The 23,612-nt window shown below is 39.8% G+C and overlaps 1 protein-coding gene across 1 annotated transcript in view; it reads right to left on the reverse strand.

Annotated features, from left to right (window-relative positions):
- tanc1b (tetratricopeptide repeat, ankyrin repeat and coiled-coil containing 1b) overlaps window positions 1-23,612 on the reverse strand; it is a 176,414-nt gene that overhangs the window by 72,875 nt on the left and 79,927 nt on the right. Inside the window, exon 5 of the mRNA XM_041807849.1 lies at window positions 549-682. Coding sequence (XP_041663783.1) covers window positions 549-682 — 134 coding nt within the window. The remainder of the gene's footprint in view (window positions 1-548; window positions 683-23,612) is intronic.

The raw sequence follows: 23,612 nt of genomic DNA on the forward strand, positions 1-23,612 counted from the left end.
GAATGAAGGAAGCGTAGCGTGCTGCGCTTTGCTCTGCTCTTCACACAGCACTAGCTTAATTAGTGGAGCCAAACAAACTGAGGCTCAGACCTAACATAACTCTATTTCTGGACGAGAACTCAGACACTCTTGTTACATACTCAAGAGCCCCTGGAATAGCACTCAAGTTACCGTGGGAGACATACACAACACTAAAGAGCTTGCATTAAAACATAAGCACATTTAGTCAATTTTAAATACAGTTACTTTCTTTGAAGCAGTCCAACACCTCCAAAAAGATCAAAAAGCACTTTTGACAGTTACCGTTGTTCGTGCCAAAAATATAGATCCCAAAGGTGTCTCCTAAATCCTCATCCAAATATAATGCACAGAGGAAAGCCGCTTAAAAAAATATCCAGTCTTCTGATACATTGTCACAACTCCCTCTGCCTTCTCATCCTCAGCCTCTCTCCTCTATCTCTCTATCTGTGTGCCGCAGGAGCGGCAGCAGCTGCTGCTGGAAGAGGGAGGGAGGGAGTTGGAGGGGAGGGAGGGAGAAAATCAAATACCTTCTTTTCATTCTTGTCGTCCATAGGTATGCGTGCCGTACCCGGGATCCCTTCTCCTAATAAAAAGCCAAGCCTTGTCATCAGTTCCTGAGTGGCAGGGGAGGAGGGGCTTGGCTGTTTCTCCGCTTGCAGCTCTAGAGAGGAGGGAGAGAGAGGGAAGAGAGAGAGTGAGTTAGCGGGCACATTCCCTCTCTCCGCTGGATGGCCCACACAGGGGCTGATCTGCCTGCCCTGCCCTCGGCGGCTCTGCTCTGAAATGTTATGCTGCACTCTCCAGCTGCTGCTGATGTGGTGCAGACCAGGAGAGGAGGAGGGGGGGGCAAGAGAGTAGGAGAGAGAGAGGGAGGTTGGCGGGGGCAATGGCTAGTGTGAGTGTCTGTTCTAAGAGTGTGAATGCGTGTGAATGTCAAGCATTGTTAAGAAAGCAGAGGCTGCAAGTGAATGTTTGTGTGTCCTGCAACATGCCTTGAGTGCCAATTTCAGGGCTTGTGGTTGTTTACAGCTCTCACTCATAGAGCCTCTGAATATCAATGAGAGGACATGGGATTTCTTCAGCTTCAACTGTTCGTGGTCTTCACTTCAAAGTTTAATTCTTGTTAGGAGGGAAATCTCAAGGTTTGAGTGCCACTGACAAGACAAGAAACACTCATTAAGTAGAATTAAAACCCCTCAGAAAGCATCATTTCTATCATTTTATACATGAAGACAGAAGCTTAGATATAGGTGTGGAGCTGAGCCAGAGTCATAACTTTACCTGAGAGTGAATGACATTCAGAGAGAGAGAGAGAGAGGGGGGCAGATGTCCAAGTTACAGAAGCATATTATACAGTTCTCTGTCAGCACCTTCCCTCCTCTCTCCTTCTCTTTCCCCTTTACCCTCTTTCTTCCACAGTTATTAATAATGTTGGCATTTACAATGTACTCACCCAAAAGGTGTTTTCTAAAGTCAACATGCACACAAACACGTACAATTACATGCAAACTAGTACACTTCTTTAATGCACCTTTCATATGTACTAATGTGGATGAACCCCACCTTACAGAATTAACTAACAGCACTTGATGAAGACAATAAGATGCATCTCCACCATTTTTCCCTATCGTATCTTTCATCATTTTACTGCCAAAATGGTCAAATATGTAAGATGTTTTCCATCCCACTCTTCAAGACTAGTTAACAGGCTATAAACCGACTGGCTCCTGAGAAGCATCCCCACAGCATGATGCTGCCGCCAGTAGGGATGGTGTGTTTGTGGTCATGTACAGTATTTTGGGTCTTGCCAGATGGCCAAAAAGCTCCATCTTGGTCTCATCAGACCAAGGAACTTTCTCCCACTTGACCATGGAGTCTCCAACATGTCTTTTTGTGAACTCTAGTTGAGATTTGATGAGTTTTCTTCAACATAAAGCTTTGATTGGTGAAGAACCCGGCCAATAGTTGTTGTTTACAGTCTCTCCCATCTCAGCTGCTGAAGCTTGAAACTCCTCCAGAGTAGTCATAGGTGTCTTGGTGGCCTCTCTCACTAGTCTCCTTCTTGCACACTCACTCAGTTTGTGAGGACGGTCTGATCTAGATGGATTTAACGGAACTTTGGAGCAGTGCTACTCAACATGTGGCCCTGGAGCCACATGTGGCTCTTTGGTGATGATTTGTGGCTCTTTTATGTCTTAATTTTAAATATTGTTCCTCCAGAAAACCTTTAAAAAGGGAAACTATGACCTTAGAAATTATCCATTGCAAGTCACATTAATCAGTTTAAATCCCTACATTTATGCAGTTGGCTTTAATTGCCAACCTTTATTTTTTGTCTGTATATTTCCATTGCCCTTATTTGCAATTTTTGCCAATTTTAATTTTTTAGTTTTTTGCCACTTTTAATTCATTTTCACTGCTTTCAGCCCACTTTTGCCATTTCTTTTTGCCACTTTTTGCCCATTTTTACTACTTCTATCCCATTTTTGCCACCAGTTTTTTGCGTCTTTTACCCTGCTTTTTGCTATTTGTAATTTTTTCACTTTTTGCCATTTTTCACCACTTTTCACCCATTGAAGCTGCGTTTTGCCATTAAATGACACTGTTTTCAGCATTCTTGCCACTCTTTGCTGCTATTTGACCATTTTCACATATTTATGCCCATTTTAGTTGATTTTACACTCATTTTTTGCTATTTTTTGCTGTTTTTTTGGCCATTTTTTTGCCACCTGTAACTCATGATTTTGTAAATTACCACGCATTTATGTCACTTTTTGCCTTATTTTTCTCCTTATTTATTTACTTTTCACCCACTTTTTGTCAATTTATGCCTACTCTGCCCCTTTTTGCCACTTTTTTGCCGCTGTTTGACCATTACCTTTAACTTATTTTATTGCCACTTTAATCAGTTTTAGCTACTTTTCACCATTTACAGTGTGGCTCTTGCAAAGGCATTCTTCAACAATTTGGCTGTTTGGTTGAGCAGTGTTGAGTAATGCTGCTCAGGAGGATATTCAGTGCCTTGCATTTTTTTTTTTTTTTTGTATTTATATATTTCAATAACCTTTTCTCCGAGTTGCTAGGAGTGTGCGTTTGTCATCATGGTGTAATGGTAGGCAGGAATACTGATTAGCCAATGAGTGGACCTTCAAGACACAGGTGTCACTTAAAACACATCAACTTTACTCAGGTGATCCTCCTTCACAAACTGTACAACTTCTAGCACCAATTGCCTGGTCCTCTGTTGAAATAGGTCAATCTCTTTATATTCATGCAGTCACTTATTTTACTTAATGTTTTTTTTTCCAAATTGACATTACTTTGTAGAAATCTGTTTTCACTTTGACATGTAGAGGCTTTTTTTATTTTGTTGTCAAAAAAGCCAAATTATATTAACTATGATTGATTTATAAAAATCAGTAAAAGAGTAGAACATCTAAGGGGTGAAAACATTTCATAGGAACTGGAAAATCATCCTCAGTTTTTCCTGGGGGGTATTTTTCAACACATCTTTATATGATATCCTGGTCAAAGTATAATTGAGCGTGATGACAGGGTAGTAATTCTTAATGTGCAGTCATTGAATTCCCCAAATTCATGACATGAATTCCATTAATCAAGAACCCCTTGTGGGAGAATTAAGGCATGGTTTGATATCTAAAGTAATAATTTATCATTTTTAACTATCTTCTAAAACTCTCATCCTAACAAAACCCTGACACAACATCGGTAACAATGATGCCTTTTTTCTGTTAAGAGGAAGAAGCATGAAGAGTGAAAGTGGTGGGGTTGGTGCAAGGAAATCCAAGCCAACAGGATCTTAAGTCCTAAGCCCCCAACTTCCACTCATGACCATTTAGAGAAAGGTGATACAGCACAGAGCCCCCTACCAAAATAATGTATTTCTACTTTAGGAAATATATTCCCTCTACTGTCTTGGAAAGGATAGACACCTTCTGGCTTCTCGTTCAGGAATTATTTCTCTGGAGCACTGCTCTCACTGCTACCTGGTCATTAAAACAACAATGGGGGAGTTTAACCTCCTGAGACCTGAGCCTTTGTTTGGAGATCATCTTTAGTTTCTCCCACTTATTTGGGATAAATATGGTCTGATAAGTTAAAACATCAGTCTGGTCGTTAAACAGGAATTTCTCAGAAATTTTCCTGTCCAAAACTCAAACAATTCCATAATAATAATAAAAAAAACAAACTATAATATATATTTATTTTTGGGGGGCATTTTTGTGCCTTTATTTGATAGCGGAGGACAGTGGATAGAGTTGGAAACAGGGATGAGAGCGGGGGAGAGACAATAAAGGCCTCAGGGCAGATTTTAACCTGGGCCGTCTGCGTACATGAGGCGCACCTTTAACCACCAGGCCACCTGCACCCTACTATAATATATTTTTTAAGTGTCCCATGAAAAGTTCCCAAATATTTCTTTATATAGTCCTCAAATCTTTCAGTGAAACTTCTTCATAAAGCCTGAAAATTCCAATACAAATTTCCCCCAAAATTCCATGCAAATTCCTGAAAAATTGCAAGCAAACTCCCCAAATATTAAAGCATATGCCCCCTTAAATTTTTTGACATATTCTAGAAATTAAAAAAAAAATCTCCAAAATTCCAGGAAATGAAGGAAACATTTCCCCCCTAAAATTCTCTTCTAAGAAAAATCCTAAAAATTACAAATGACAATCCTAACACCAAATACCCAATCAAATTTTAAAAAATGCTAATAAATTCCCCATATTTCATTAAAAATGCATTAAAAATTGAAATAAATTCAAAGCAATGAAACCATACAAACATATCCTCTAAATTTCTATAAAATACTTTGATAACTTCCAAGCAAATTCCCTAAAATATCTAAACAGCAACTTATTCCAGCATTTCAATAAAATACCTTGAATCTGAATAGACATTTTGGGCGATAATTACATCAATTCTAATACCAAAAATGATTACTATAATGTAGGAAAGCCAAAATGTAATGTCCTTATATGTGGATGCAGTGTCTTAGGAGGTTAAGATAAAATGTCAAGTGAAGATAGTATGAAAAGTAAAACTTCCCAACTGTGGCAGCAGTGAGGAAATAAAACACTGCAGATCATGAACTATTTCCTGAACTGTAGCTTTTATTTTCAGTATTCACCTGAAGATCTCTCTGAGCATCTGTCTGAATGGTGCAGCTAAAGTCACATGTATGCAGACGAAGTTTTGACTAAGAAAGGCTTGTTGTTACTCATGAGGTAAATCTCCTTACTGCTGTTGAGTCAGAGAAAATGCAATTGTTCCTACAGCTCTGCAGAGCAGACGCTTCATTTGCTTTGGCTGAGAAAGAGAGCGCAAACATAATTTCCACTGCTGGATGAAATAAAAACTTGAATGCTAAATTAAAATAACCTAATTCAGACTCCTCTTTAGAGAGACCCTGCAGTAGAACCAGCTATGTCTTATCCTTGAGAAGCATATGAATTTTTACAGAGAGATACCCAGCATGCCTAATCAAGCAGATGTGAACGCTGAGAACAAATTCCCCACTAATTTAAGAACACCAAAGGTTTTTGGATTTTCCTGAAAACTTATGCTGGACATGATTGAGATACAAACAGCTGGTCGACTATCACTTCTGCAGGGAAGACACAGACATGCCAACAGTTTCTCCAAAGGCTTCTGTGCAAAGACAAAATGAAGCATTATGGCTTTGGCACATGTTAGTCATGTGCTGAGCTTTCAGCCAAGAACAAAATGTGTTAGACAAGATACTTGTGCTGAGAGTAACAGCAGACAAGAATATATCTTTAAGTTGAAATTGAGTTGAAAATTGATGTGAGCTCTCTGACACTTCTGCCCACTGGGTTGCCTGCTTTCTGATGCAAGTGTGTGTTTTATGGCTGCGCTGACTTAAGGCGAGTTTCACTGCCTCCAAGACTGCATTCCCTTTAAAGTCTGAGACACTGAAATAATATTACTCAGACCTTCTAAGAGAAGCAGTTCATTGACAAAGTATTCAACCCCTTCATTTTGCAGCCTGATGCTACCATTGCTTAAATTCATTTTTATTCTTACCAATCTACACTCAAGTCCACCCAGATGTCCCTTTTGCCAGCGACACTTTCCAACTCCTTCTGGATGATCCCAAGCACCACCTCGAGAATCGCTACCTCGCTGCCTTATCCTGGTGGGGGGGTTTGCAAGGCCCTGTGAACCTGGGAGCTGCGTTGTCAGGGGCATTAGCTCCTGGTAGGGTCTCCCAAGACAAATTGGTTCCAAGAGAGGGTAAGAATTCAGAAATCCACCATGAACTGGCATTTTGGGAGCCCAGATACCTCGCCCAGACTAGGTATACCCCCATAAAGATAAAGTAAAAACAGATTCTAAGACATTTTTTTAAATTTTTGAAAAATAAAATACTAAAATTTCACATGGACAAAAGTTTTCAGACCCTTTGCAACAACATTTTATCGTTGCTAAGATGTTTCTACACCTTGATTGGAGTCCACCTGTCACCTGTGTTCATTAAATGTGGAAAGTCACACCTCTATAGAAGGCCTCACAGGTGACTAAACTAAGAGCCATGAGGTCAAAGGAACTGTCCACAGAGCTCAGAGACTCAGAGGATTGTTGCAAGGCTGAAAAAGGCTACCAAAAGCTTGACAAAGTGAGTAAACCAGGAAGAAGGGCCCTGGTAAGAGAGGTGACCAAGAACCTGATGGTCCCTCTGACTGAGCTCCAGAGATCCTGTGTGGACATGGGACAAAGTTCCAGAAGGTCAGCCATCACTGCAGCCCTCCACTGGTCTGGACTGTTTGAGTGGCTAGACCAGGGGGGTCAAACTCAAGGCCCGGAGGTTAAATCCGGCCCGTGGTAAAGTTATACCCGGCCCGCAAGAGCATATGACTTTTCTATTATAACTGGCCAACCAGTATGAGGTCTGCATATTTCCTCCAGTATAAACGCGTTACCTTGATGATTTTAAATATCCTTGGTAAATTATAAAAATCTCGAAAGTAAAGAGTGAAAGTAGTTAGAGAAAAAGTCAGGAAGGTGGGAAAATAAATTAATGTTGTCATATTAGATTTTAATTTTTCATCTCACAGTTCTGACTTAAAACTCATGGTTTTGACTTTTTTCATGTTTTGACCTTTTCCTATCATATTTTGACCTTCAAGATTCACAATTTAAAATCCAGAGTCATATTTTACCTTTTAAACTTGGGATTTTGACTTTCTATCTCATATTTTTGCCTTTTAAAAACATTATTTCGCCTTTAAATTTCATGTTTTGACCTTTTGAACTAAGAAGTTTGACTTTTTATCTCAGTGTTTGAGCCTTAAAACTTATAATTTTGACTTTTTGAATCTCAGAATAATTTGTTATCAGTTTTATTTATTTATTTTTTTTATATTTTATTGATGGGGAAATGAGGTTTAAATGTTCAACTTGTTGGATTCTTAGGTTAGGCCTAATTTTACACTCCTGGCCTAAACAGTCGGGCCCTCAGGACGTCTCATTGGAGAAAGTCTGGCCCCAGACTCAATATGAGTTTGATACTCCTGAGCTAGACGGAGGCCTTTCCTCAGTGCAAACACATGAAAGCCGCTTGGATTTGGTAAAAAAAAACTCACCTGAACGGACTCTGAGACTAAGACGGAAAAGTTTCCCTGGTTTGATGACACCAAGACTGAACTGTTTATCCTAAAATCCAAACGGTATGTCTGGAGGAAACCATGCACCGCTCATGACCAGCCCAATACCATCCCAACAGTGAAGCATGGTGGTGGCGGCATCATGCTGTGGGGGTGTTTTTCAGCAGCTTGGACTGGGAGACTGCTCAGGGTTGAGGGAAAGCTGGATAAAGAGATATCCTCAATGGAAACCAGATCTGCAGTGCTCAGGACCTCAGACTGGGATAAAGGATGTACCAGAGTGGCCTAACCAGAGCTCTGCCTTGGACCTTAGTGGACATCTCTCATTTATAAAGACCTGGAAATGACTGTCCACTGTGGCAGATGTAAATGCAAACACAAACAGTTTTATTGAGTTTCAGGTTGACAGCAAAGCAGCAAACATGTGAAGTTCATGGATGCTGATATTATCATGCTAAAGAAAAATCACATGCAAGATTATTTAAGACTCAAATACATCTACAGCTCCTAACAAGCATGAACATTAGCATCAATCAAACATGACTTTGATGGCTATTAACCTCTGAGACCCTGCATGCACACATGAGGACATTACATTCTGGCTTTCTACAATGCAGTAATTACTTCAACAATATGAATATTTGAAATAATTGTCTGGAATTTCCATTAAAGTTTGAGTAATTTACTTGAAATACTGGAGGAAATTGCTATTAAAATTTTCAGGTATTTTCATAGATATTTTGGGGAATATATCTTGAAAATTTTTAAGTATTTTCATGGAAATTTCTGGAAATATTTGTGTCCTTGGAGAGTTTCATTGGAAATTTTTATCCTGTGGATTTTTTTATTTTTTAAGGGGATTTTTGTTAAATATATATCTGGGGGATTTTTTTTGAAATTTTCAGGCATTTTGGGGAAAGTATTTGCAATTCTGGGGAATTTAATCTGTTATTTTGGGGTGGGATTTGCTTTAATTTTTTTTTTTTTTTTGCATTTTCAAGGAAACTTGGGAAGTATATTTGTTGATTTGGGGAATTTGATTGCAGTTGGGGGAAGACGATGTGCTTTGAAATGTCCTGATATTTTGGGGAAAATTAATGGAAATTTATTATGAGGTTTAGGACATTTTCATAGTACAATTGAGGACTTTGCTTTTAAATTTTAGGGGAAATTGCTTTGAGATTTTCTTTCAGGAGTTATTAGAATGTTTAAACCTTATGAAATACTTCCACTGAAAAAAATGAGAAATATCTGAAGAAATTTTGAGGTACTTTTTTTGAGAAATTTTAAGAATAGAAATTTAGGTAGCTTCTTTGAAATTTTAGAGAATTTGTGTTGCTATTGGACATACTTCTTTGGCCAAATTTAATTTCTATTCAAAGACAAGGCTGAGTTTTAAACCTATCAGGTCCTACTCGTCTCAAATAAGTGGAAGAAAGTAGAAATGCACTCCAAACAGCTCAGGTCTCAGAAGGTTAATGCAATTTCTCAATGCTCTGACATCTGTTCTTGAATTTCTTTCATTAAAGTCTGTGATCCTGAAGACCCTTGTTACGGTACACAGATCCATACATTTCATAAACACAGCTCTGTTGAACAATAAAAAAACTAAACAAATCAATGAGCTACTTCACTGGAAATCACTCCAAGCTGACAGAACAGTACAAGTGAGATCTGAGCTAAGACTGAACATGGCGTTAATTTCAGCTGCATGATTTAATCTTTGCTGAGTGCCACTTATGGGTCAATAGTAATTTGGAGTACACAACAACAGATTGCATGCTTCATCAACTTTTATTAGATGGCTACGGATAATGGGAATTGGTCTGCGGTCTTTAAAAAGGGCACCTTACATGTCAGACATTTATTAGTATCATACTTTAGCTGTGACAGGCTGTTGTTACTGTGAGGGGCTCTTTCAGGGGTGGTGTGGCTTTTTGGCCTAAAAATAGAAAAAATAATGATTGTAAAGACTGGTAACAGTGAAGAATCACACTTATTGATCCTGTGGAATGATACTGAAGTAGAAACGGTGTTAATAGAGAAAAAAAGCAAGGGTTCATAGAGATCTGTGCAGGACCAATTCATCATTTACTCCTTGAAACCAGTTAAACCTTCCTGCCTCTGAGGACCAATCATGGCCCTGGGTCTGTGATAGACTTCTAGTCTTCTGACATAAAGGCAACATAACAGACAGAAAAGCACATGTGGGATTTACACAGCACTAGTAAGCCGAAGTGAGGCTCATGGGCCACATCGATAACACTATCTTCTATCTCTGCAAATCAATACACGGTACCAAGAACACAAATTAGATTCAGTGCAACTGCACCCCCTGCTAGTCACAAAACCTTCACTTTGTAAGCTAATTTCACAACACTCAGAAAGAAAAACCCAGGGAAGGACCTGTCCTTAAACCATGCTTATATGACATTTACATTAACATGAATGCCGCCTTGTCTAAATAGCAACTTCCACGAGCAGTGTTGTCATTATGCTTGTTCACCACACTACAGGGCTTTTAAACAGCGCTGCTGAATTGTTAACCCTGAGTCCAGGGTCCCTTTCTTTTTCTTACTTAAGCTGTAATAGCCGACTCATCAGCCCTTACCATTTCACTGCCTATTGACAGCAATGATACCGTAGAGCAGTGTTACTCAAGACTGCTCAACCAAAGAGCCAAATAATTGAAAAATACATTTACAAGAGCCACAATCTAAGTGGTAAAGTGGCAATAAAATAAGTCAGAGGTGGCAAAAATGGGCTTCAAGCAGCAAACACAACAGTGGCAAAAATGGGTGGGAATTACCAAATGAGTTGAAAAAGGCAAAAATGTTGCAAAACATGAGTGAAAAGTGACTAAAGTGGGCAAAAATCAGAAAAAAAAGTGGAAAAAATGGATGAAAAGTTGCATTTAATTGCAATAGGCAGCCTAAATGGGCCAGAAGTGGAAAAAAGAGGCAAAAAATGGCTAAAAGCAGGATAAAAGTGTCAAAAAGGGGATAAAATTACGAAAGAGGTGGCAGAAATGGTCTTAAAGCGGCAAACAATGGGAGAAAAGTGGCAAAAAAATGAGCTACAAGTGGCAAAAATGGTCCAAAAGTGGCAAAACTGTGAAGAAAAATGAGTAAAAAGTACCTAGAATGGGTAAAAATCTGAAAAAAAGGTGGGGAAAATGGACAAAAAGCTTAGAAAAGTGGCAAAATGGAAAAATAGTGGCATTTAATTGGAAAAGGCAGGTTAAATGGGCGAAAAATGGCAAAAAAGGCAAAAAAGGGGCAAAAAATTGCAAAAAGCAGGATAAAAAGTGTCAAAAAGAAATGGCAAAAATGGGCTTCAAGTGGCAAACACTGGGAGAAAAGTGGCAAAACAAGGCAGAAAGTGGCAAAGATTAATAAAAAGTGACCAAAATGGGCAAAATCAGAAAAGACGTTGGAAAAATGGGCAAAAATCATCAAAAAGAGGCAAAATAGAAATTAGTGGCAATGGAAATAGAAATAAAAAAAAATAAAAAATAGAGGTTGACAATTATGTTTGACAATTAAAGCCTACTGTATAAGTGTGTCAAACAAACTGATTGATGTTACTTGCAGTGGATAATTTCTGAGGTAAAGTTTTTTCCCTTTTTATGGTTTTCTGGAGGAACAATATTTCAAATTAAGACATAAAAGAGCCACAAATCATCACAAAGAGCCACATGTGGCTCTAGAGCCACACACTGAGCATCACTGACTCAGAGTTAGAGTAAACATGGCACGCAGAGAGAATTTAAAATCATCCTGCTCATGTAAAGTAAAAACTGTGATCTCTTATTGTTTTACCTTTATTTCCACTGCTAGAAGCTGCTCTAAAGAATCCACGTCATCTGTTGGTGGTTAAGCGTCTTGCTTCTGGGCACTTCAGCTGTGGTATTTAAAGGAGAGATGCATGCTGCTCTTCAACTTTCCGGCCAGATTTCACTAACCTGGCTGTGGATCAAATCAGCTTCCTTTCAGTCGGGAGCTCCTTTTTGTAACCTTTCTGTCACAGCGGCAGCACATCAATCTGATCCCGTCTAAAGCTTTATTGAACGGCCACTGCATTCAGTGTAACACTGCTGCTATCACGGTTTACGCTGCTGCCAATGGCCAAGGTAACTGTTGTTGTCGTTTGTCTGACCTCATCACCTTCACCAATAACAACACACTGTAGGGGCCGGACACCGGTGGAAGTAAGAGACTCTTGGACAGTTTGCTGTACTCCTGAGAGACCTTCTATGCAGCATGGTTTGGACTTCTAACACAGCAACAGACTTCAGTACTTAATTTTGCTATGGTGTCATCGACTATTCAGTGCTAATCTGAGCTCAAGGCCAAATAACTCCAGGGCCATATTTCTCTTTCAGTTCATAGAGAAAAAGAATCTCTACTAAAGCCATAATAAAAGAAAGCATGTACTTATAAAAAACTGACACACCATGCTTAAAGAATAGGATTTATAGAGTGTTATACATCAAAAAAACCCTATCAGAGTATGGCATTGATATTCCAGGGCTTTGACCTTCTGTTCAACTTCATAACAGTTCTCAATCTAAGACACATGAACACAACACATGAAGTCACCTCCAAGTGAAGTTTTTTTATATCTCAACTTAATTTAAAAGCTGCATCTCACAACCCACAAAGGACTCTGAAATCTCAAAAAAAAAAAAAAAAAAAAAAAAAGAGCTGGTCGTTTACTTATTTAAAATGCTATCAGCAGTGTAGCACCGACTGCAAGTCGTCAACCTGTAGCCTGAGATAATCCAACCATGGTGCGATGAATCCAAGCAGACCTGCTGGCTGCAGAGGCACAGACTGGGTCTGCTCTGGTTTTATATCAACCCTCAGTGGCCATTTAACATGCAGCCTAGCAGGATGGTTAAACACATCCAAGCTTACACAATAAATATCCCTGCATCTATTCAGCTGTCTTTCTCACTAAGATATATTTTTACAGTTTATTGGAGTGTTTTTGTTAATTAAAGTCCCTGGTAAGTGATAAAAAATCTGTACTTTAGGTTTTTTTGTATGATAGGCCACTGTGTTATGAACCACCACGCCAAATTTCAGTCATGAAAAATATGTCTAAGTTTGAAAATTTAAGCCTCAAAACCATGAAAAATAAGGGTAGGAAATCCGCTCTTGGGTGGTGTGGGTGTGTCGCCTAATGAGCGAAGCTACGCCCACTCATGAGAAATACGATCCTCTCAGATAAAAAAAAAAAAAAAAAAGCTCCAACCTGACAGGAGAAATCATCTGTCTGCCATGCTGCTCTGTTAAAACTCTCTTTTTAAAGCCAGTAGAGAAGCGATCACATTTAACCCTCTTTAACGTCTTTGCTGTTAAGTTGCTGCTGAAAATACCCCATTTCCTGATGCTGCTCTTCAAAATAAAAGTCTTCAATGATGATTAGCATTAGCACTAAACTTTAGCATTGCGACACTGACAGAAATGAGAGATTGAAGTGTTGCTGCTTGGAGAGAGACAGTCACAGTGTGCTTTAAATCAGATCAGTGGTTCTCAGCTGATTGAGTCACAGGACCCACCATCAACTCCTCAAGGAGAATTGCGACCCAAATATTGGAGATCTTTTTGGTCAATGAGTTTTTGATGAAAACAGTAGAGCTTGAGCCAAAGACAGTACAAAGGGTGTAACAAAACAATGAAACAGGACTAAACATGTATGTTTTAGAGAGTGTAATAGACAATTTGGCAACATTGTTATCCACCAGGCACACATCCATGACCCACTGAATAGGGCTTCGTGACCCACTTTTGGGTCCCGACCCACCTGTTGAGAACTACTCCTTTAAATCATCCAGGACTAAAGACAAGGGAAATATAGATTAAAAACACCGTCAGTAGTAAAGATGAGTGAAAAATAGACAAGCACCCCTGCACCTATGGTCATGAACTCTGGGAAATGACTGAAAGAACAAGATCACGGGTTCAAGTGATCAAAATGAGATTCCTCAGAAGAGTGGCTGGGCTGAGCCTTAGAGATGGGGGGAGGAGCTAGGAGTAGAGACGCTACTCCTTTACAGTGAAAGTTGAGGCATTTGATCAGGATGCCTCCTGGTCGCCTCCCTGTGGAGGTCTTCCGGGCACGTCCAACTGGAAGGATACCCCGGGGTAGACCCAGATTATATATCTCATCTGGCCTGGGAAGGCCTTGAAATCCCCCAAGATGAGTTGGAAAATGTTGCTGGGGAGAGAGATGTCTGTGTTGACTTGCTTACCCTGATGCCACCGCGACCCGACCCAGGAAAAGCAGAAGAAAATGGATGGATGGATGGATGGATGGATGGATGGATGGATAGATGGATAGAAGGACCCCAGAAACTAGCCTGCCCTGTGGCCTTATGGTGAACTCTGGTCAGAGTGCAGCTACCTGGCTAAGTGCCAGATCAGAGATTAAATTTACTGTTTTCTGGTACAAATCTATCTGTAATGATATTTTCAATGATCCATAGACCACTGTGGATGATAGAAATTTACCCCACAATGAACAAAAAAACAGCATTTAACTGACTGTTAACTTTCAATAAGGGCAGTGACATCAGCTAACAACAGACTGGACTGAGATGAACTGCTCTGAGATTTTATACCGTAGTACTGTTAAAGGGGTTAATTCTCCTTAGAAGCTGATGACCTCCTGGCTTGCTATATTTTCCCCGCGCAAATTAAACTTAGACAGGAAAGATGTGAACAGCTTTCTATTGGTCTAAATCCAAAATTCAGCAAACATGACACCCTTCATAGAGGTGGGAGAATAATCACTGCAACTTTAGTGCTGAGGTGGAAAGGAAGAAGAGCTGGGCAAGACGAAGAAGACTGTAAATAAACATATTGTTTTTACTGTACTGCATTGTGCTTTTTTCTATCCAAACATTATGATGAATGACATCTGTTGCCAGGGGCAGTGACTCACTGGTAGCTATTTCTTAAAACACTTGTCATTTTCAGTCATGTGGAGTCTCTCTATAACACTTCACAAAGGCAGGAATGTTGTCAGTGCTCAAGACATTTCCTCTGTCTTATAGTTCCATCTCACAGCGCCAACTTCATCATTGTTTCATGCTGTGGCATTTGGTTTGTTTACATTTGTGACTGCTGCACGTGCGGAGTGCTCTGCTCTTATTGGTCCATGTAAGTCAGAAAATATCATCAAAGGCAGACAAAAATGCCAAACCTTCCATTGAGAGGTGTCTCAGGTGTGATTGTTGTTCACTTTGACGCACTACACGAGATGAAACGACAGATTTTCAAGGGCTATCTGGTTCTGAATCCCTACAACTGCCAGGTCAGCCAATAATCATGTTTGAATCATGTAGTCAGACTTAAGCTTTACAGACATCTTTCATCTCGCATGAAAAATGCAACAAGTGCAGGAGCCAGGACTCAAGAGGTACGGCTCTGTGGTTACTCAATGTGTATCCCTCTTCACCCATGCACTGCACTGCTGAACCTGTCTGGACATTACCTGGAGGAGCTGCATGTTAGAATACAAATTCCTGAATCAGATGAATATCAGACAGAAATACCAGCCCTCAGTAGAAACTCGGTGTAATGTGTGATAGCTTACGTGAGTGAGTGAATGGTCACATTAATGTAGTCATGTCGCTGCTTCTCCCTATTTTCTGCTTGTTTCTGTATTGCTCTCCACTCTTTCACTGATACTGCAGTTCTAGTTTTGTTGCCTTGAAATCCATCATTAATTGGACTCTCTTCCACTCACAAACCTCTGTTACTATCCACAGCACACTGAAAATGGATTTGACGGAATTTTCTATTACCCTGTCTGTCTCTACCAGTTTGTGTGTATGTGATTGATGGTAGCAACTTCAACAGCTGGAGGTGGACCAAATGCAGCTGCCACAACACTCTAACGACAAGAAGACATTTGGTTAGTGTTGTCATGGGCAATAATAGGCACTATGTGTCACTGAAGCAGTACAGCACTTTTAACAAATGAGAAAAAAACCCCCAAAGCAGTACATTTTTAGTCAAATGTTTAGTGACTAGATGACAGATTGGTCTATAAACTGCCAGAAATGTGTTATTATGAGTGAAATAACTTAAAGGGGACATATTTTACCCTTTCAAGACAAGGTTATATTGGTCTCAGAGGTCCCTGAAACATGCTTTTGAAGTTTGTTGCTGAAAAAACACTCGAGTATTGGATTTTTGCATGTCTAAAAACTCCTCTGTTTCAGCCCTGCACAGAATGAGCTGTTTCTGTGTCTGACTCCACCCCTGACTCCGCCCCTCTCAGGAAATGGATGTGGCTTGATGGATGGGGCTCTCCTGATCTTCCTCTCAGCTGGCAGTTGAATGAAAGATCAGGAGAGGAGGGTGGAAACGGGGAGGGCCAACCGAACCTGGGGGCGGGGCTTACTCCCCACATGACATCATGAGGGGAAAATCTTAGAACGGCTCGTTTCAGCACATATTTTCTGAAAGGTGGAGAAAGATAGGGGAGGAATGGATTTTTCTGATTCTTGAGGGGATTGTGGACAGGCCAGGGACACATATTAGGGATGCACGATGTTGGATTTTGCCGATATTTACAGATTCATTTTAGCCGATACTGATAATTAAATATAGTCCTTTTGGACACACTTTAAGGTCTGAGGATGACCAAGAAAACAAACTTTCGTTCCTAAAAATCACTAAAAAGTTTAAAGAATAAGGATAAAAAAAGAAATAGACCTATACTGACACAGGTCTGTCAGCTCAGCCTAAAATTCCACCAATTTATTAGTGTTTATGGCCAAAATTTACAGTCAATATGTGCTGAAATACACAGACAAAATATCAGATGTAAATATCGGCAGAGATTTTGATATCTGGCAGTCCCGATATTTGCCTTTTTAAGCCACTATCTGCAGATACCAATGTCAGACCAATAATATCGTGCATTCCTAGCACATATTTTTATCAGAAAAGTCTGAAAAAGTGTATTTTGCATAAAATGTGACCTTTAAAATGCCTGGATTACAAGGGTTGAGCAGAAACATGTCCCTCTCTCCCCATTATTTCCTGTTTTCTTTGGTTTTAGGTAAGACAAAATGGTACACTTTATTTGATATATGAAAGCAATCAGTGCAGAATTGAATGCTATAGGAAGAAGCTTTCCATCTGGGATGCAGACTGTCTTGACTTGATGTTTATGATGGTAAGGTTTTTGCTTCTATGATCCACCGCTTTAAATAGTAAAACATAAAAAGGCATCTGGCTGCATCAAGAGCTCTTAGCAGCATTACTCTCAAGGAGTTCTCCAACAACTTTTCTCTTGATTAACACACTTCATTAAGCGATAGCTGTACCTCTTTTTCAAAACTTTAGGCCACAGAGCAAAATCTAATGAACCAGTTTAAGATTTCATTATGCAACACAGATAACTTTTGATTCCTGAGGAAGTAGTAGTGAAACAGCATCTTTGCCCCAGTGCCCATTCTCATAACATCTATTTATCTGCATGCAACAGCTGCAGAGAAAAATTAACTTGTAGTGCAGACAGTATGTTGGTGGAACCACTTTTCATTATCCCTGGAGCCAAATACAAAACAAAACGGCTATCTGCAGCCTGAGGAAGTTTATGAGCAGGTGTGAAGTAGCAGCCGTGTGCTGCAGTGACACTGTAAAAGAATGAAGACGGAAGGAGGAGGAGCAGAAGAAGCACGGAGGCTGAGGAGGGGAGCGGCATGAACAGACCAGCTCCACAGAGCTGTCTGTGCTCTCTCAGTGCTGAGAAACAATCCAGCCGGTGCTCATTAGCAGCTGGAGTTTCATTACCACAACAGTGGAGCCTGTTTAATGAACCCTCGATGAGAACATGCATCCTGCTCCCCCCCTTTAAATTTAGAGGTACGAGGTGACATGCCCCCCTGAAGCACTCTGAGTGCTCTTATTGCACATTCCAATGTGGGAACCACAATTGTCCTCACTATGAGCACAGAGGGAGGGTCCAGTGTAGCATACTAGGTGAGCCTGGTGATAATGTTTTATCTCTAAGTAAAATGAGATCCAGCAAGGTCACAGTAACCATAGTCTTGATGGACATCTTGGCTTGACAACACTCTGCTGTTTTAATAGCTGTTAGACCTGGTGACAGAACAAGCACTTCACTTAAATCAGAGCTAAATCTGCTTGAGAACAGATTGATAAGACTTTCAATAAATAATGAAAAATAAAAACTGCTGAGAAAATACAGAGAGTGGAAATATCCCATTAAAAAGAGACAAGATTACAAATCTAAGAAACAAGTCTCTTTGTCTCTGCTGCAACAAAATCACCTTCACCTGGCCTGTCTAATCGGGCAATTTCAGCCTATTAAAAATGATGGTTAATTGGCCAAAAGTTTGCCGGCATGATGCCCGTGTTCTATTATCTATCCAGTAGAGGGCGCTCTAACTCCTCTCATGTCACATGCATCATGTCTACCTCCTTACAGAAGAGTAAACTAGAGCTCAGAGCAGCATGGCTGAGCATCACATTTGTTGAAGATGCCTCGATGTCTAGTTTACAACTAATTTGTGAAATAAACATCAACCCCATAAGTTTCCTGTTTCAATTTAGCCTGCTTTTCCACGATTCATGACATGCCTTGTTGTGTCAGTCATGCTTATCTGTTTATTTTAGCGAGCTAAAGTTAGGATACCCTAGCTTAGCATTAGCTAGCTCAGCCAGAGTTTGATTCATAACGGCTACGCGGTTCACAAACACAGAAGAGAGAAAATGCAAATTTACATTTAGAGGATACCAGAGAGTCGCATATCATCTCACCAGTGACTTTTATGACGGTGTTTATCCACCTATCTATTATTTAGAGATAATAATAGTCATCATTTGTAAATACACTCACTGATCCCTTCATTAGACACATCTGTGCAATGTAATGCACACCAATAACAACATCTCAACAAAGAATTCTTCTGCCTTCAATCTATGGCTTTGTAACACAAGATTGAACTATATTGTATGCATTTGTGCATACAGCGGTGTTTATTTTAAGGTATATTTTTGGGCGTTTTATGCCTTTGTTTAGAAGAGGACATTTGATTGGGTCAGGAACAGGGAATAGAGAGTGAGGAGAGATGTGGGAAAGGAGCCACGGGCCGGACTTGATCATCCTGCATCTATGGGGCATGACATGCTAGGGCATCCGCGCTCTGACAAATTCCATTTTTAAAAGATTTATTTTGGGGCTTTTTGCCTTTATTGGAGAAAGAGGCGTGGATAGAGTTAGAAACAGGGATGAGAGAAAGGGGAGTTAAATGTAGTGACAGCGCCACAGACTGGACTTGAACCTGTCCAAGCTTTTATTCTCTTGCCTAAATCTGGTACCAAGTCATGGTGGTGTGTTCTCTGCACTCTGCTAAACCTGGGGTCCCTGCTTTCTACAGCTGAGAAACAGAGATAAAGCTGCATCGTTTTTGACAGATTTACCACCAGTACAGAAATATCATGGATTTTGAAACTTACTTTTTGTCAGTTTTATTCATCACAGATCTAATTCTGTTAGTCTTAGTCTAGTTTTTGTCATGAGAAAAAGGTTGTACACAAACATTTTTAGTCATAGTTTTAGTCGATGAAATTAAAACTGTGTCTGCGACCCAACATATTGAATTTTCACTAAGGAGTTGTTTTTAAGATTTATTTGTGGGCTTTATGTGTCTTTATTGATAGAGGAGGACAGTGGATAGAGTTGGAAATAGGGACAAGAGAGAGGGGAGAGACTTGCAGCAAAGGGCCTCAGGCCGGACTCAACCCGGGCCGTCCACATACATAGGGCGCCTTAAACCACTAGGCTATCTGTGCCCCAACGGAGTTGATGCAAGTTTTTCTGTTTCTTCAAAAAATATCACAACAAGGACACAAACATGTTCTTGGCTTTTCTGTGCAGTTTAAGGTTAATGTGATCTGAAGAACTTAACAGGAAAAAAATGGTTTTAAAATTGTAAGAACATGCCTCTGTGGATGTTTGAACTTGTATCATATTAATTGTCCTAAAGGGAAGGTAAAGTACCAAAATCTGGCACAGATATGGTACTGGTACCAACATATCTGATACCTACAAGCCCAAATTACAGCACAGATATCGATTCTCTACTTCAATACTCCACTGAAATTTGTGTGATTTATGTGTTAGGTTATACTGGTTGTCTCTTCTTATCCCGTATCTGATTAGGACATGATTTTCAAATCCAGAATCACATAAAATTAACTCCTGCTCAGCGACACTAATGCTGGTCCTTTCATTGAGCTTTGTTATACCATCATTTTTGTAAACTTTTAACTACTGCCACTCAGCGTGTCTGCAGAATAAGCAGTGAAATAGAATGCCCAAATGGTATCATGGTCGCTAAAAGGTGTTAATAAATGGGTTGTAAAGATATGACAGTAAATGTTGGTCTAATTACTTAGGTAGAGCAGAGGAGTGAAAGCCATACTGCACTGCACTTTCAGCATTGACAAGATAATCAGTACATGATGAAACAGGTGGTTAGAGCTTGGCCCCTTGCCCGGGAGTTGTAACATGGGGGTGTGTGAGGGAGAAACATAATTGCGGGAGAGGACGGGACCTGAGGTTCAGTTTTGAATGACAGAGACAGAGGTCTGTGACCACAGCTGAAACAATTTTGACAGGCGGACTGTTGGCCGCCTGTTGCAAAGGCACTCGTGCACGCAAACACGCACATACGTTAGAAAAACAGAAATGTACTTGTGGACACATGGAGTACAGTTTGCATGGACACACATGCACAAGAAACTCTATCCTTCCTCAAAGATGGAGCAGTGTGAGACGAGTCCACAGCAGGTCAAACGCGTGTTTCCTTTCTTAGCCTACAGCCTATCCTGCTCATCCACAGCAGTGATCAGTGGAGGCCGGCAAAGGAAAACAAGCAAATGCAAACAAACTCCACATGCAGGCTTTAATCATATCTGAGGGTAACCAAAAAGAAACACAGAAAATGATATTGCCTTTAAATCTAAAAACACAGGGCAAGAACACACTGCTTAAAATACAACAAACAGCCTCACTTGGACTCAGCATGTGACTGATGTGATGCATTCAAAAAAGGCATCCTTCAGCACAACACCCAACAAAAAGCCTCTTTACAGCTCACTTTATTCAGAGCCTAAATGTCACACGGCTCTCATGCTGCAAAATTTTCCATCTGTGATTCTTCTATCGCTGTATCGACATTCCTCGCTGACACTGACCTTGTTACAAAAGCTGCAATGTCGAACAACCATCTCCTCCTGTCTTGGCAGTTCACAGAAGAAGTTTACCTTCTTTGAAGAAGGAGATAACACAGCCTGGAAGATGCTCTCTGTATTGACAAAACAGCCTTGGATATATCCTTGTTTCAGCTGTATGTAGCACAGATTAATACAAATGAATCCAGGTGTTCTAGCAGGCTTACCAAAGACTCACACACTTGCTCTACGAGAGTGGTAAGGCTGCAAATAGAATCCTTATTCTACATGTGTTAATTTGTTCACATGGGAGATAAAAACGGAGCATGGTATGTGTGTCTACGCTCTCAGCTGGGGCCTCATCCTTCTACAGCTGGGCTATCACAATTAGCCGTCATTAGTGTAGAATTTATACAGCACCTAATGGTACATAATGAGTTGAGTGAGTTTGCTCGTTCCTGAAATTTCTCAGCAGTAAACTCGTTCTTACCTGTTATGTCTGGCTGTGAGAGGAGAGAAAGTTACTCAGCTTATTCTAAAGCTTTGAGCTGAAGTACATGGCCGCAGTAGTGCAAGTAAATCCTTGGATTTTTTCAGTTTTGTGAGAGAAATGTCAATATTTGAGAACATTTAGAAGTTACTGCTAAAAAATAAACTCAAAGTTTGAAAATGCCTGCAGCTGCTCAAGAAGAGGGGGACTTTTGGTGCTGTTTGAAAAGTTAAGAGTGATAAAGGAGGCAGTGCAGAAGTGGAAAAGCATTGTTGTTTCTTGAGAGTCCAGTAGAGGCTGGCTGCAAAAGCTAATTACATTTACAGCGGCTGATAATTTTAAACAAAAGATGAAGGCAACGGATGATAGTTCAGAGGCAAAGTCCGTATGTATGGCAAAAGCATGTAAGGGTTTAAGTATGATGATGGGAAAAGTCTTGTTCCTCCTCTGTCCATATATACCGCGTCATGTTGTCTCAGAGTGAACTAATCATGTGGCATCATACGTTACATCCAGCGACGTGTAAATACGGAAAAAGTGTTTCCATTGCAATTTTGCGATATATTTATGTATCAAATAGGGCTGGGCAAATTAGACTGAAGCACAATATGGCTTGCTGCAATTTACAAATATGCAATATTTCTTTAACTTTAAATGTGTCAAAATACTAGTTTAATGCATTCATTTTTATTTGCAGAAGCAGACATTTTGTGCATATTATGCAGACATTCAAGTTTCACTTTTTTAGAACGGTTTACAAAAATCCTCCTTTTTGGGTTTTACGCTTGTTTTTCTTAATCAAAACAAGAATGACATAAAAATGATAATGCCCTTCAATAAAGCAGTTGATATCAAATTTGCAGTTGGAGCTCCTACAGCCAGTCACAGCCCTCTCAACACAGCTGCATTTTTAACTAGAAAAGCACTCGGAGAGAATCTAATCAGTTCTTCCTTATGCCATTCCTGACATTTCCTGAAAATTCGTCCATAACTTTTTGAGTTATATCGCTAACAAACAAACAAACTAACTAACAAACCCTGCCGATCACATAACCTCCTTGGTGGAGGTAAATATGACGTACTTCTCACTAATCTCTGCTGATGCACCACACTGCTGCTGGGAAAGCTTAACCTCCTCCACCCCAGCCTCCTCCTTTATAGCTTAAATCTTGTTGCACCCTCGTATTTATCAAAACATCTGAAAAACCTTCTCATGAGAGCGTAAAAACTTTTTAGTGTTATTTGAGAGAATTTTTAGAAATTCAGGTGCTTCCATTACCTGTTTTTTTAAAGCGCTACTTAGATTTTGCACATTTCTAAGGGTAATGGAAGTGCAGCTATTTTCACATCCCTATAAATCAGTCGTTTTCCCTGGGTTAGACATATCCTAACTTGGCTCTTTGCAGGTTTCTAGATGTGTCAACAATGAAGTAAAGATAGCATTTCCAAAATGGGGATCACGACTGTTCAACTTCAAACAACTTTAAACAATGAGTGATGTCACTGAGACTATGTCCATGCTTTATATATGGTGACACCAGTGTTAATTTGGAAGCTATTTTTAATTTTAGTCTTCGTTTTAGTCTTTAATGAAATGCATGTTAGTTTTATTCACATATTAGTCATTTCTACCCTTTTAGTTTTTGTCTAGTTGTAATCAATGAAAACTCAAAACACTTTAGTCTAGTGTTAGTCCATAAAAAGTCCTCAAATTTAAGTCTTTACTTTTAGTCATAGCTTTTATTTTCTTGCCAACATCTGGTATCAAATCATGGTGGTGTGTTCTTTGCACTCTGCCAAACCTAGGGTCTCTGCTTTCTGGTTCTCTAGCTGAGAGGCAGAATAGCTACAGATGCATTTTGACAGATTTACCCACAGTGGAGAAATATCATGGATTTTGAATGTCTGACGAAAACTAAATAACATTTCAATCTAGTTTTAGTCATCTTAATCAAAATTTAAACTTAGTTTTTGTCAGTTTTAGTCATCACAGATCTATTTTGTTAGTCTTAGTCTAGTTTTTGTCATGGAAAAAAGGCTGTCGACAAACATTTTTAGTCAGAGTTTTAGTCGATGAAATGAACACTGGGTGACACCGTAAGAAATGCAAACTAAATCAAAATCCTGGCACATTTTTCTAAATTGCCTAACAAAGCTAGATAGTCCTGTTATTCTGAGCTTCCTAAAAGACTCTTTGTAGGCTTGATCAGCAGATCAGTCTTA

This window comes from Cheilinus undulatus, linkage group 15 (assembly GCF_018320785.1).
Source record: "Cheilinus undulatus linkage group 15, ASM1832078v1, whole genome shotgun sequence".
NCBI classification, from domain to species: domain Eukaryota; kingdom Metazoa; phylum Chordata; class Actinopteri; order Labriformes; family Labridae; genus Cheilinus; species Cheilinus undulatus.